This window comes from Eupeodes corollae, chromosome 1 (genome assembly GCF_945859685.1).
Source record: "Eupeodes corollae chromosome 1, idEupCoro1.1, whole genome shotgun sequence".
NCBI lineage: Eukaryota > Metazoa > Arthropoda > Insecta > Diptera > Syrphidae > Eupeodes > Eupeodes corollae.
In genome coordinates, this window is record NC_079147.1 from 144,905,333 (window position 1) to 144,921,704 (window position 16,372).

At 30.7% G+C, this 16,372-nt stretch overlaps 1 protein-coding gene across 18 annotated transcripts in view; it reads right to left on the bottom strand.

Annotated features, from left to right (window-relative positions):
* The window catches only part of LOC129938453 (tropomyosin-2), a 53,848-nt gene that overhangs the window by 14,879 nt on the left and 22,597 nt on the right, over positions 1-16,372 (bottom strand). For 10 of the 18 annotated variants that reach the window (XM_056046032.1, XM_056046023.1, XM_056046026.1 and 7 more), the window contains 2 exons: positions 11,869-12,002; positions 11,027-11,144 (listed from right to left, as the gene is read on the bottom strand). In XM_056046032.1, coding sequence (XP_055902007.1) covers positions 11,027-11,144; positions 11,869-12,002 — 252 coding nt within the window. Of the gene's footprint in view, positions 1-11,026; positions 11,145-11,565; positions 11,684-11,868; positions 12,003-16,372 lie in introns of all 18 variants that reach the window. The other 8 variants (XM_056046033.1, XM_056046028.1, XM_056046027.1 and 5 more) reach the window with 1 other exon arrangement.

A 16,372-nucleotide genomic window follows, 5' to 3' on the forward strand; every position in this document is an offset into this window, starting at 1 on the left:
TGGAAACTAAAATATTGCCATCACTTCATATATCTAAGCCTAAGTATAAAAATGTGCCAATAAGAAAATTTAATGTCTCACGTCATTGGCCAGGGTATGTTGGAGATTTCTTTTAAAAAAAGGACCCTTAACGGGGCCAGAGCTTTATTGATCAAATCAAAAGAGAATGGCAAAAGATCAAAACCTTGGAATACACTTTCCAGACTAAGATAGGTTAAACTGCTATTTAGGAAAGTGCTATCTGTAGGTTCTATAATGAGCTTAAGTTAGGTTAGCTTGATGGGATGGCGATTGATGACGTACTCAGATCAATGTCTATCCATTGTGATACCCTGGATTATTGAAGTTTCCTTAAAAAGTAATTAAACCTATCATATTAGCAGTTTTCTTGTTCTAGCCATTTAGAGGCTTTGATGAAGCATAATGGGCTGCTTATTGAAATATCTTCAAGTTCTTCAAGTTTATTGAAGATATGTCTACTTAAGAATTTGTTTCTAGTATGGCAGAGTGGAATGTATCTTCTTGTTCTTCCTCATAACTGCATCCTAAGGTTATGTCATCGCTAGCAAGGTGCATTATCTTTATATGGCAAAAACTTTTTGTCTAGGTGCATAATCGATTGGGATTTGGTTTTGTCGAAATTTGGCCCATTGCTTCCTTTCTGAGGCACAGTTTTAAAGGCTTTTCCCTATTTTATTGGTTTCTTGAAGTATGTTATTGCCAATTATGCGTAAATTTGCATTGGTTCAGTGTTGTAGCAAGCCTTACCAGCTCTTCAGCTTTCTCATTCTCAGGTACACCGCTGTAACCTGGTACCCAACAGAAACTTATGTTATGCTGGGATCTAGTTTAATTTAATGACATCATTTACTATTTCGAAGGTAACTTCTTTCAAAATACCCCAGCTACTAAGGTTCTTCAAAAGGTTTCATAAAATACCCCAGTTACTAAAGTTCTTCAAAAGGAAGTACATAATTGAAAATGCACACGGTAAAATGAGTATTGGTATCCAGTCCCCTAGGGAACACAATTAGTCGCATTATTCTTTCATAAATCAATTCAACAGATGAGAAATTTTATCAGACAAATTATTTCATTCAATTAAATTTTCTTTTTCCTAAAATTGATTCTCATTTAACTCAGATGGAATTTATCTCAAGATCTAGATTTTTGGGGTTCAGACGTGACTATTCAGACAAATATGCGATTATAGAAAATAATGTAATATTCAAATTCCAGTACTTAGCCTTAACATAAATAAATTACCTGGTACAACAGCTCGTAAAGAAACTACAACTTTAAATCCTACGAGACCTACGGTTTGTATGTCCTATCCGATTGGCTTGGCATGTGTATACTTGAGAAATCGTTCTCATGAAAATAATTACTTTTGGAGAAATTGTCAATTTCTCCCAAGAGTCAGTACCCGTGAAAAAAAAAACTTTTAGATATTGAACGCAAGACCTCAGGCAGTCTGACAATCCTTCGCATTAACCATCACGCCACGAGTATACTGCTAAACTTTAAGAGCAATGTTATTCCAAACGCAGTAACCATAAGGTATGAATAAGTAAGCGAATTGTGAATAGTTTTAAAAACGCAAACAAACCATTACCTACAATTTGACACACATCTGGTTGCGAAAGCTCAAGCTCGTGCGTAAACGAACAAATTAATACGTGGTGAAAAGATGCTCATATGCCTCATTATTCTATGAAATTATGTTACAAGTAGAACTAACTACCGGTCATAGACAAGACGACATGGAATTATTTTTATTAAGAACACGAACTGAGTTTTCTGAGAGAACAGCTTTTTAAAAATCACATCACTTGCCACGTTCAGGTAAATATCAATAGATATCTGGATTGGCTTGTTGTTTTAAGCCCTTGGAAAAAAAAATAGCTAAGTTAAGAAACATAATCTCAAGCTATTTAAACGTTTAAAAACAGATGACGGGAAAATAGTGGGCCAAGTAAAAGTCTTACTGAATCTGAGACTTAATTTTAGTCATTGGATAGAAACTGGTGCTACTCATATAGAATTTGGTAGCCCTATAAAGTTAGAAACGACAAAAAAAAACTGAAAAATTTACAGCAAAGCAAGTTTCTAGTATCTGATTGGCCAGCTGGCAAACCATTGCCTTCAATTAACTAACCCCATCAGAAAGTTGACTGAAAAGTTTGTCAAGGAAAATTTTCCTAACAATCAAGTCAAGTCCGTCAAAATGACAGCTGATAATGTTTTTTTTCAATTGCAAATGAATGAAAAGGAAGACTTAAAAGTACTTAGGGAACAAAATTTGTCCGAATCTGAAAAACAAATAATGCTTCTGGAGTTGGTTTGGGGACATTGAATAGCTGTCGAACATAAAAGAAATGATTTTGGCATGATTACACCTAAAGCAGCTTTTCGAAACTAAAAAACCAATGGCATCGCCTGAAAAAAAACGTTGCTCGTAAATGCGCAGTGGCAAGCCAAGCCAAGTAATCGTTTATTTTCAATATTTATCAAATCAATGAAAACTATTGCTGTTTCGCATCAATAACTCACATACAATTATGGTCGGCGATGTCAAAGCGATTATTGGACGGAATCACATCAATATCATGTCCAGCAGAATATCTTCATCAATATTCAAGTTATTGATATTAAAAGTGACATTATTGTTTGTTTAACTCGCACCAAAAAATTTGATTTTTGTATATTAAAAACAGCTTAAAAATACTCTCTATATAGTTACTCTCTTATAGTTAGACTCCAGGGTATCGTTTTAGGGGTCAATTATGGCTATCATTGGTTTTCATCATTGAAACTAATCATTGGATATTGTTTTTGGCCGATTGGTTATAGTTTTTATTGAAAATTAGACATTAGACACACATTTCCTTATTGGAATCAAGTGTTTTCTTGATTGATTGATTGATAGTTGATCACTTCAAGTAAAAATGACAGGTGGGAGTACAAAGAAAATGGAACACTTTCAGTAAACCGATTTTGTTCATTGAAAACGATTTCATCATTGAAAAACTAAAAAAATGAACTAAAAGAAAAGTTCTGCGTTAAATTCAACAACTTCAGCTTCATTTTGACGCCAAATATTACAAATTTTACTCTCTTAATCGCTTTTTAATCTCAAAACCAAATTTTTAATGGTGGAAATCAATGATATCTGTAACTGGGCCCCCTAAAATGCGTTTAATTAAATAACAATAACTGGAGGGCTATTAATATGCCACCTAAATATGTGTCTTTTAGGAATTTAGTGTTAAAACCTCAATTCTAGCTAAAAAAATGTATGAATTTTCTTCCGTCAGCTTTTCTACAGTTTTACAAATCAAACAAATCTTTCGTGTTCGGAACTAACCTTACCAAAAGTTATATTATAACTTTTATAAGGACCTAATACTAAATAGTAACCAAGTCTTTTTGTAAGCTTTAAACTGAATTCCTAGAGAAGTGGCCAGATGTGTTCAAATACTGATTTATAGGTATAAATGCAAATTGATTGGTGCTCCACCCAGTTAAATTCTTTTTAAGAACCTATAAGTGTATAAGTGTCTCCTTCGAATATGCCCTTAAAAAAATATTTACCATATGTGAATCCAATTAAAAGTTTATTAAGTCAGGTCAACCATAAAAATATTATGTACGCGTATCTAATTTGTAAGTGATATATAATTATTAATAACCAATCACAAAGAAAAAATCCAATGCCATTGCTTCAAAACTAATTTAAAAATGTATTGTCATTAAAAATATCGAACTGGACAAAAACTCTAAAACGACCTTCCTCTGAACATCCGGTGGGTGTTTAAAAAACCTATACTATACATGCTGTACTCCCTGTACGTGTCCAGAGAAAGAGAAGGGTAATAAATATCAGAAATTTACCAGAGCATAAAACGTTTGATTAAACAACGTTTGAGTTGTCGTCGTTTCTATGTGTGCTTCTAGAATATCTAATTAATATCATCACCATTCGTCACCATATACAGATAAATTGTTTCGCTTTCATTACATAATTTAATTAAAGTTTTTGATAAGTTGAAATTATAATATGCATGTGCCCTTAAGAGCACAAATTACTGCACATAAATCTAAATATGTTAATAATACATATTTAAACAAAAATTATGTTATGTTACATATACATACTCTTGGCGCCTTATTTGTTTTAAATTCATTTAATTCTCAAATTAAATTTAATTTATTTAAGGCATTTCTAAATGAGACAACAGAGTTATGTTCTTATTTTTATCTTGCATAATAAATTAATTCTATTAAAAAGACAAAAAAAACTAATACGGATAGAAGTACTTATATAGTTGACATGTCTGTCTGTCTGTGCTTGACAATTTGTTTGGTTTGGTCACGCCCACACAATAATTAAATAGATACAAATACCTACTACCTATGTAGAAGATATTTTATTTTACTGATTAACAAATAGAAAATAGTAAAAATGGAAATAGAGTTTGCATTAGTTTGTTCTATTATCGGACAATTGTGTAATACTTTGGAAAATTTAATCGAAATGCGTAACAATTGTCAATATAATGTGAATACTACAGACATAGATACATATATAATGTACACCTAATAAGGAAGTTGTACATAGATACATTAATACATCACAAATAAAATACAAAAACACCTGTGATAAAAGAAGGAAATTTGCAAATGAGCAAATGAAGCAGACGTTTTCAGCTGTTGTAGAGCTTTTTTTGATTGTTTTCATCAAAATTTAAGAGCTTTTTAGTATCAATATTTTCTTATCAAATAGACACACATGAAGACCTGTTAAGTGGTTTTGCTTCCTGAAGAACAAAATTTATATACTCTTCAACAAAATGCTGTACAATACAAAATAATACAGGTAGCTACTAAATTTTTTGAAGTATCTAAGTTTCAATTCTCAAATTCATACAGGTAGCTAATACATTTCTTGGAGTATCTAGGTTTGAATTCACAATCACTTTGAAAGTCAGAAGATAGTCAATGAATTCTACGAAGCAAGTGAGTTAACCATTTTCTTATCTCAAGTTAGTTGTCTGAAGTGTTTCAAACGTTAACGCTTTTGAGAAATATCTTCACAGAGTCCTAACGTTAGAACCGGTACTAGTCGTACAATTAATACTAAAATCGATATCAACCCATTTCTTCAGACAAGTACCAAAGGCCCTAGTCCTTTATCAATTTGGAATCGTGCATTAATAAGGAATCATTTCTAAGCAACAATTCAAAAAAGCTTGGACCTGGTTATCATATCAGTCATTGGTACGCAAGTTTGGATCAACATTAATTTCATCACAGCAGTACTAAGCTACAATCCCTTCAAATAGATATTTTCTGGTACTGCAAAATTGATAGCCTAGGACCTAACACTGGAATCAAAGCAAAAGATTTCATCCAATTTGGTATTTATTTAGAAAAAAGTAATAAGGGTGTTTGTTTGATTGTTTTTAATTCTATTTTCTGTTTTTGTAACACAAATATTTTTTAATCTCCTCTTCAGATAATTTATTTTCAAGATTTTAATAATATAAAATTAATAATTGGGGTGATGTTGAGTCTTTTCGAAGTTCTATAAAAACTACCTTTTCAATTTGTTCTTCATTTGGCAACGAATGAAGTACAACAACAGCAGATGTTACTTGGGTTAGGTTAGGTTAGGGTGGCTGTTGACTAGAAACCAACACATTTAGACCAATAGTTTGTCCGTTGTGATATCACATGGATCTGAAGATCTACTTTACTCGTTGAACCAGTTAGATTTAGCCATTTGAGACAATAGATGTTTGAACTTTTTAGATCAATATGATCATTGTAGTAAAAGTCTCCAAAGTGGAGTGTTTTTGTCTTTGTGATAGGGCAGGACATGTTGTGCAATCTACCAATGGAAAAGAGTTGCGTAGAACGTTAAGCATTGGCCAAATTAGGTATATTGCTTTTGTTATGGTAGCATTCTAAAAAAAAAAGTTGTTCCATTTTTTGCAAGTTGTAAGTTAACATTTTAACGAATATTAGAACAAATCTGTTGTCATGGCGCATCTTTAAAACGCAAAAAAATATAATTCCATTAAACGAAATAAAGATCAAAATTAAATTAATAATGCAAAAATATGCTGCCAAGGAACAACATTGTTTCGAATTATTGTTTAGCAGGATTTAAAATGTTTGTATTAAGTTTGACATTTTGGTATATTTTTCTAAAGTTCAAATATCGAACAAATACAAATACAATTTTTGAAATGTCAACTCAGAGTTAAAATGGCCAGTTTTAGACATATTAACTTCTAGTTCTCATTTGTAAAGTTAGTGATGTGTAGAAATGTTACTAGTCACTAGTTTTTTGTATCAGACTTATTACTTTGCTTAGCCAGACTGTGTATTAGGACAGCTTAGAACTAATGTAAAAAAAATAGGCGTAAAAGTCTATTAACAACTCAGATAGTGTACTTGCAAGGCTTCAATAATGACTAAAGGAATCGCAGTAATATCTGATATAATTTATAAGCATGCAATAAAACAAACAACTCTATTTTTAATTAAAAAATATTGTAACGTTTTTAGAAATCTTGGGCAGTTTTGGATGCACTAGAATATTGAATGAATTATTTGTCTTCTAATTTAGAGATATGTAGACAGCATTATTTTCTAAATATTCCTGCTCTGAGCAACAAAAAATACTGTTTTTTGGCTTTTTTTCTCCAGATCAGTTATAAATCAGCAAACTCTGTAATTTTAATTTTGTGTATCTATACCTAAAAGAACTGTCGATTTTTATTTTTTAAATGTAATTAACATCCAATGTCCTATTTTATCTTCCACAAAGCTGCATCAAGTATTAAAACTTATTTGGCCTCCTTTTTGTTGTTATTTGTTTATTAAATTCTTTTAAATAAGTAATTGGGTACTTTTAATACTTAAGATACAAGGTTCTTGGCATGGACCTTAGCACTATTTATTCGGATTAAAAAAAGACACAATTCAATAAAATTTAGGAGTTTCATTGTGGCATAAAGTTTTTAAACAACACATATTTCTGATTTTATTGTTGATTTAAATATGATGGTTCACTTTTTTGTGAATAATTAAAATTATAAAAACAATCTTTTCTACTACTCCTATACACGCACTATCATCATAGCTTTGGCTAGAAATATAGATAAAACCTCCTAGAAAAACTCTCATGAAGGTAGGGCATATCCATTTGATTTTGAACTCGGATTTTACTTTCCAACCTAAACACGCAAACATGAAAAGTTGAATATTACTAATTTAACAACTGAAACAATTGTTGTCAAAAGTACTTTGATTATTGACAAGTTCGTTCTCCTAATTACATGAAAATTCTTGGTAAGACCAACTGTAAGAATTCAAAAATGTATGATGTTTTGTTTTTGTTGTCCCCTTTTACTTTCATTAAGAATTTTAATCAAAATTCACTTCTTACAGTGGTCGACATGTCTTTGCAAACGGGTATTTTTGAAATGGTAGCAGGTAGTTAAAATCAAAGTTCAGATTCGAAATTAGCACAAAAAATGAACTCCAAAAGTAAAATACTAATGGATTTAAAATGTATCTCGAAGACAAAGATTTTTACTTTGAAAAATCATCCTACAATTTATTGTTAAGAGATATGCACATTTTCAAACCTGTGGAAAAATTTAAGGCAAGATTTGAATTCATGACAACTAAACCCTTTAAAAAAGATTTCTTTTGTTTGTGCTACAGAAAAAACATTTAATTTTGTTGATATAAACAACACCATTTGATTGGTCTAAATATTTTGTTATGATCCATGTTTTGTTATGCTACAATTTTAAAATATGATTTTTTTTTTGGTTCTTATTTATTTATTCTGTTTTTACGGTGTCCTTAAATTTTAAATTTTTGATTAATTATTCGCTGCTAATAAGTTTTTTGATCTGTAAGGCCTAGGTAAATAATTTGTCAGATATAAAAAGCTGATCTTCATACCAAGTTCAATATTATTTTCGACTGAAATTCGACGATGACTTCAAAAAGTATCCTTGCAGTAAAAGTGACCTAAAAACGTATTTCGTGTTTGTGCTCGTACAAAAAGTACACCTACAACATTTTTAATATTTTTTTCATAAAATATTTTCTACATACCTAAAGTAGTTGTTGAAAATTTCTGATTTGTTTATGTATAAAATGGTTCACTCAAGCTCATGTTCGACCAAAAGATAGGGAATGGCGATTGTCTATTATATGTTTCCAATCATAGTCAGTATATGTCGGTACTATACAAACCCGTCGTTAATTTGTTTGTATGTTCTGAATGAATACTTTTTATTTATTTAAGAGGATAGTCATAGCTATCATTGGGTTCCATGATTGAAACTAACATTTTACAGCGATCATTGAAAAAAAGGTCAAAAAAGGTCATTATTTAATTCCACTGGAGACTTTTTTTGACGGAAATCTGTAATTAAAATTGTACAAAATTGGAAAGGTTCAGACGACATAAGGGACTCAAGGCAAGTTTATGGTATCTGTTTGGCAACTTTATTGGAAAGTTAACTTAAAAGTTAGCCAAGAAAAATCTCGCTTACAATCAAGTCAAGTCTATTAATGTATGCCAAAATGTAAGCTGATCATGTTATTTCTTTATTCAACTGAAAGCTGGACTTTATTACTTTGTGATTTATGTATTTATAAAGTACACATTTTTATTGAAAATTTAGTATAAAAGGAGTTTTTTGTTGAAAATAATGTTATAAATTAATAAGGTTATAAATTAATTAAAACCCAAAATTTAACTACCTGCCTTGGTCTTTACTGAACCTGTCAATTGAAGTCCATATCAGTGGAACAATTCCATTAATTTTTTGACATGTTCATGAAAATGATTTTCCATCACGAAAATAGAAAAATACATTTTTAGCAGAGAAATAATTGTGCAAATAAAATGTTTTCAAATTTCAAATACATCAGCACATAATTTGAGTTTCTGACAAAAGGATAAAATGTCAATTCAGACATTTTACCGGATTAATTTCAATGCTGGAATTTAAGTTTCAGAAGTTCGTAAAGAACATAACGTTGCAAACAAAAAAAGCAATAGAGATCCTGCAAGTAATAAAATTACTTAAGTTAAGACCTATTCAAGTTTTTTTAAGGAACTTTCTAAATAATTTCTTTTTAAGAAATAAAGAAATAATGATCATCTGGGCTAAAATATATGCAATAATTTAGGCATATCAGGAATTCAATTCCTAGCTAGAAACTTTTAAGAATTCGTAAAAACGGTATCACGAAATCTGTGCATAATATAGAATTGAAGAGATTTTGCACTACGAACGTATTTGGTAATAGTTTTTTTCGGGATTCGTAAAAGTTTCCGATTACGACGGAATTCGTGATAGGGCTAAATAATTCATAAATCAACATCATCATGTTGGAGTGGATTCTATCATCAAACAATTATCTTCTCAGTGGTACCATTTACAATGAAAACATGCCGGATAGTAATTCAGGGGATTGAATCGGCTAAGACTATACGTGATGGTCGTTTTGATTATTGATCTCTCTACATTTCTCCATAAATATGAGACAACTATTGTAAAAATTATTATCACTTTATGAACCGATCATTTTTGTTTAATCGGAAATTGCTTTTAAAATCTTCTTTTCATGTCCTAAGTGATGCCATTTAAAATTCGCTAATTAGCCAAAACTGACGCCGAGTTATTGTGTTTTTTGCTAAATTAATATAACTGCGATAAAAAGCATTTCCTTAATTTGAAATCCTGTAAATCTCTTCAAAAAAAATATCCAAAATTTGTCAAGAATAATTCCAAAACTTGTTATCATCATCACATCAAATCTGAAATTCAAGAAAATCCTACTTTCCAACGAAGCGAAACAAAACGATTAACGACGACGTAAAACCCTTAACTTGTGAACAGAAAATATATCTTTATTTGCAAATATTATTTCATTGTTTTGTTTGTATAATTAATTTACTTAAGATTCGTCATAATATAAGTTAAATACTATTCTAACATAAAAAAAGAACAAAATTAAAATAAGATCAACGTGAGTGTGAGAATAGTTTACACTTATAGTTTTTTTTTAATTTTCTAAATAACAAATCTTTTACAAAACATAATAAAATATAAGAATTTAAAATCAGATTTTTATGAATTTTATTTTAAACAAAATTTAAGACACTTGGTTTATGACAATTTTTTTAATATGAACGAAAAAAGAATAAAAATTGATTGATTTTACTTTTTTTAGATTAACAACAATTGCATTTTTATTTTTTTGTTTTAATAATAGAAAAAAAGGCAACTTGACATTATTTTAAAATAGATTTAATTTAGTTTTTTTATTTTTGATAAACTTAAAAAAAACGAGAGTTATTTCGCTTGATGTATATTTTTATGTTTAAAGATGCAGTTGACTCATCCAATCTCAGTATATCACGAAGGAAATTATGTTCTCAGTGTTTTCTTTTATATTTTTTAAGCTCCAACGATGCTTTTTAAAAAAGATTATCTTTTTGATTTTTGCATTCTTAATTTGAAAAATCTCTGTTTTTTTAACTTGACTTATTTTTATGCGATTTTAAAAAATCATCATCATCATCAATTTGTTAGTATAAATAACTGTGTACATATATGCATGTATATGTGATGGTTCTGTTGAATACATATATCTATACGTAGTAAGTCCATCATTTGGTATTTTTGTAAATAACACAATAAAAGTGTGTGCTGTTTTATTTTTTTTGTTTTTGTTAATTTTAGTTTTATTTTTTGTGAATTATTTTATAGATTTCTTGAGGTTTTCAAAATATGAAATGTATTTTTTATGATTTTGATTGTTGATTGCTTTGTAAAGTTATAGTTCAATTATTTTGCTTTACAGGCACGCGCAAAACTTTAGTTAGTAGTTTCAAGTTTCAGCAGCAAACAGTAGGTATTTTTTTTTTGTAAAAACATTTAAGAAAAACAACACATCAAGTTATTTTAGAAGGAAGTAGCACCTCATCGTATTTCTTGTCGGCTTCTTCAGCAAGGAAACGAGCTTCTTTAAGTTGGTTCTCGAGGGCATCCATACGCTCTTCATCGGCAAGTGAGCGGTTCTCAAGGACCTTACGGGCACTGTTGTTGTTTATTCATCATGGTCATCATCATCCATCGTTCATCAAAAATTAAGTCATCATCATCATCATCGAGTAGAATTTTGAGAATTATGTTTCATCACATCATCCACACGTAAGAAGGTGTTTAGTGTAAAGGTTTTCATTGTTGTTTTAGTTTATTTGAAAGAAAATATTTGTTTCTTAGTTATTTTGTTCATAATAACTTCTTTTTTTTTTAAATAAATCTATATAATGGAATATATGGTTGTGGTTTTGAACTTATTGTTGTTATGATGAAGTCCAGTTCGTGTTGAAGCTGAAATAAAAACTTCCTAACAATCCTAACCCTATACAAATAAACCCTATTAACCCTACAAATCCTAATTCTACCTAATCCTCAGCACAATATTATATCATATTGTTTTGTTGTTGTTTTATACCTCTTCGTATTTTTTGTCAGCTTCCTCGGCAATTAATTTTGCTTGAGATAATTGTGCTTCCAATATAGCTACTCTGTCATCTTCCATATTTGTACGATTTTCAAGGGCCTTTCGTATCCTATATGGTTTTTAATTTAAACAAAAAAACATTATTTTATCCTAATTCAAAACGAAAAAGAACCCCCCCCCCCTTTTAACCTTTCTTTTTTTCTTTAAAACCTTTAAAAAAATAGGATTGAACATAAACATAGAAAAATAATAAAAAAAACCTTCAAAACCATTTGTTTATGAAGGGCTACTAACCGTTCACTTTCATCAGCAGCTTGTGATGCTTCCGAAAGTTTAGCTGTGGCAGATCCAAGACGTTCCTCAGAACGTTCCAAGTCTTCTTCGAGCAACTGAATGCGACGATTTAATGCAGCAACTTCAGATTCAGCCTATTTATGAAAATATAAAATAAAAAATCCAAGATATAACACAAACTTGTTCTCCCAATATTTAATTTATGCTTATTTTTTCTTTTTAAGAACTCAAAGATCTCTTGCTCGTTTTTTATTTTTAATTTTCTAAAATTTCTATTCTATTCTGTTTTCCTAAATATTTAAAAAAAAATCTAACCTATTTTAATAAATAATAAATGCTCTCTCTTTGTCTATCTAATTAATCCTAAACCCATATTTTTCCCATAATTTTTGTCTCCGTTGCGGTCTTCCAGTGATGTGTTGTATTCCACCTGTTTGAAAAAGGAATAAATTCTGAAGAGTTTTGCTCAACAGATAGGTTGGAAAAATCAAGGCAGAACTATAATAGGAAGCTTGATACACGATCTTATCAATGACAACGTTAAAGTTCTTTGATCAGTTGAAAATATTCTTTAAAAGGGATTCAGTGATCATGCGGCTATTATAGTCCGACCTTAAAAGCAAAAGTGGAAAATTGGATATGAGGAAGGAATAGGATTCAGTTTAGGAAAAAGGAAAGTTTTAAACAAAACTATTAGCGAATCTATAGGTTTTTCCCGTTAAGGCCGAGAAATATCTCTTTTGGATTAGTTTGGATCCATTGAATGGAAAAAAGCAAAGAAACTGAAAAGACTTCTGATATAGGTGTGGACTTAATAGAAAAAGCAAATTGAACGTTCGGCCAAAACGTTCACTTAAAAAAAAACATTTTAATCTCACCACATATCGAATGTTCGATGCGCTTTTCGTAATAAATGCAAAAGTTTTCGCATGATTTAAGGCTCAAAGTCTCAATCGAATCAAAGAGAATAGCTTTGGGCCTAATAAGCAATTAAACCAAATAGAAAAAAGATAAGAAAATAACTTCCCATTTGCTTATTAGGCTCAAATTAACACCCAAATGTTAAAATCTTATATTTTATCTCGTTAAATAACTAAAATGACGGTCAGCTATTAGCCATCGGAAACGTCCTTTCCGTTGTGTGATGAAGGTCAATTCTGGACACGTTACAATCAAGAACTGTATGCAATCTACCTCGAAGCTGATATTGTGACAAAAATTATGCTTAAGGCTGGACACCTAGCTCGTATGAGTGAAGAGGAACTAGCTCGGAATGTAATTTGTAGTACATTTTATAGTAGGCGATAGCGTGGCAGACCATGCTTACGATGATGGTGAGATGGCGTAGTCCAGTACACCCGAAGCCATGGGGTGCACAACTGGATGTCGTTGACTTCGCGATCGGGATCAATTGAGAGCTTTGTTGTGTGAGGCCAGGACTGGATCCCAATTGTCGAGGCGATGACGATGATGATGATGAAAAAAACCAAAACCTAGGTATATACAAAGGTATACAAAAATACCTAAGTATTAAAACACTTACTAAGCATACAAAGTAAAACCACCTAAAGCCCAAGCTTCTTTTATGGAACAAAAAGACACAACAAGAGTTCGCAATTGATTAAAAGAATACATCAATAACAAGAAACCAGTAATTTTGTGCCAATGCCCCATATGCATGTCAATTTGTTGGAAGGAAAGCAAAGCCAACAAATTCACACTCAAATGGAATTTAAGATAAGACATACGTGAACTATGAATCACCATCATCATATTATACAAATGACTCAAGCTTTTAGCTTTAAAGGCAAACAAACAAGATTGTATAAGTGACCACCATAATATGACAAAAAGTTTAAAAAAAAGTAGGTAGGTATGTAACTTGTTTCACAAGTTAACTGCAATGTAAATGAAGAAATGGGTTTGGGGTATGGGGTTTGTTTTATCAAATATCTATCTATTTGTGATTCAAATTAGATTAGCAATTTTTGGCGATCAACGATTTGCTTGAAAAGTTGGTCAATTGTTTTTCTAACTAAAAACAGAACCAAGCCAAAAAATTATCATAAAACATTTTATGAATGAAAACTTCTTTACTGCAATTTAAGCAAAATTTAAAGAAATGATAAGCCTTTTAATAATTCTATGAATATTATCTTGAAAAAATATTTGTTTACTCTTTTTCTAACAAGGATTTTATCTTTACCCAGAAAGAGGGGATTTTACTTTTGAATATCAAATATTAGCTTCCGGAGTGACTGTTTTCGGTTTCTTTTTGTATGATATGAATTCAACACGCATTAAAAAAAGTGTTATCCCCATAAAGATTGGCATTATGACTCTTTTTCAGCAAACAGACATTTGATAGAATGAAACCCTTCAAGAAGTAAAATTTTTAAAACTTTCCAAATGATGGAACCATAGGTTCGAAGAAAATACAAAAACAAAGAGACCTGTTGTTAAATGTTAAACACAGGTACGAATGGACAAACCTTTAACTCTACTACAGCATTACCCTCCATTCAATTTAATGAAACATTTTATAAATATATGTATCCACATAACATTCATACATATTTTCGAGTGGCATAAGTACTAAACGATGACAAATTACGTCATCACAGAGGAGTTTTATTAAAAAACACCCCGAAATATTGTTCGTCGTTGTTGTTATGTGATATGTAAGTAAGTAGAGAGGTAGGTATAAATTGAGTGTGCGTTCTCTACCTCGCATAAGTGTTCTGTGTTCTGGGGAGGCTTTGGAAAACATGGACTTGGCTTCTGTGTACTAGACACTTTTTATATACATAAAAGTTATAACAACTTTTCTATCTAACAACTTGCCGGCTACACCAAATACACCATCGCGCTCATTCTGCCTGTGCTAGTAAGCACCTTTTTTGGAACATGCCATGGTTAAATAAATGAAAGAAAGATTAAATAAATACAAACACAAATTCGATAGCAGAGATAGGGTGGTGGTGGCGGGAAGGAGTAATGATAATAGAATTGGAAGGTTGACGGACGGCTTAATGTTCAGTGACCATGAACGCTAGAAATGCATTTATATTTTGTTTCTGTTGTTCTTGCGTATACGATGATTATGGTGATGATGACGATGGATGGCATGGCGGCGCGGTGTCGATGTCGGTGGCAATATCAACAATCAAGTGAAGCGAAAATACAAGTGGAAAATGATAGCAAGTCAATTGAAACAAGGAATAATAACAGAAAACACACAAATTTGTTTGCAATGAGAATTTTTAACAATTGAAGGTTATTTTCGCTAAAGCCTTTTTTAGTCATAAGAATTGAGGCCATTTTATAAAAATATTTGATATCTAACAGATATACAAGCCTATCACGAATTCTATCCTAATCGGAAGCTTTTTAGAATCTCGAAAAACTGTATCATGAAATCCATTCCTAATGCAAAAACGAAAGTATTTGGTAATAGGCTTTGCTCGAAATGGTGGAAGTCTCCGATTAAAATGGAAATCATGACAGGGCTGATAGATTAAGGTTATTTAACTTAAAGCATAATATTTGACACATCATAATTATTGATGATTTAAGATAACAAAAAGGACGTTAGTGAGTGAATACGTCTAATGCATTTTGCAAACAACACTTGAAAATATCAATTAATACAAACAATTCTAATAAAAACGAAATAAAACTTATCTGGCTCTTCAAGTCGATAAGAAATAAATTGTCGAGACTATGCGCCAGCTCGAACGAATTTTCGCAAATGTTTTAAAGTTGATTTTATAAATTATGTTTGTAACAGAGAGAGAAGTGAAGAGGTTAGTTTTTACTCAAAAACTAACATGAAAAATAGATAATAAGAGCTTTCTAAAGTAAGTAAATAGTAGGGTATACCCATAAATAATCATTATTTCCAAAGCTTCTATCTTGATTGCAACAGTTTGTTACTTTGGGCTCATTATTTAATGATGGGCTTATGAATTCTGTGATAAAATCAAATTTATCACATTTACGACCGATTTCTTGACGAAGTATTAAATTAACTAAAAACTCGATCTTAGTTATTTGCGGTTTATTTATGGAACGCGATTTTAAAAACATTTACAACTCGAGCTTTACATCTATTATAATCATGAAGGTATGTAGAACTCGGTTTCAAATGATTTTTGAGTTCTAGGAATTCTAGATCTCGGCTGAATGGGACTGAGTTCTAACGTGTTTCTTGTTATTTTTGAAGTGCCACGTAGATAGTTCTGACCTTTTAGGAACAAAATTTAAAAAATCTGTCAGTTTTCCTTGAAGCGGATTTATCCAAAATATTATTGTTAAGACGAAAAATGCAATAATAGTGCTCAATATTCAGATGCACATAATATCAAAACTGGCGTCTTGTTTACTATTAAAAAATAGATAAATATGTTTAAATGTTTATGTAAATTTTGCACTCAAAATGTTTGAATTATGCAGGTTCTTTCCAAACGGTCCATGTGTTTTCTAAAAATATTTTATTATTACA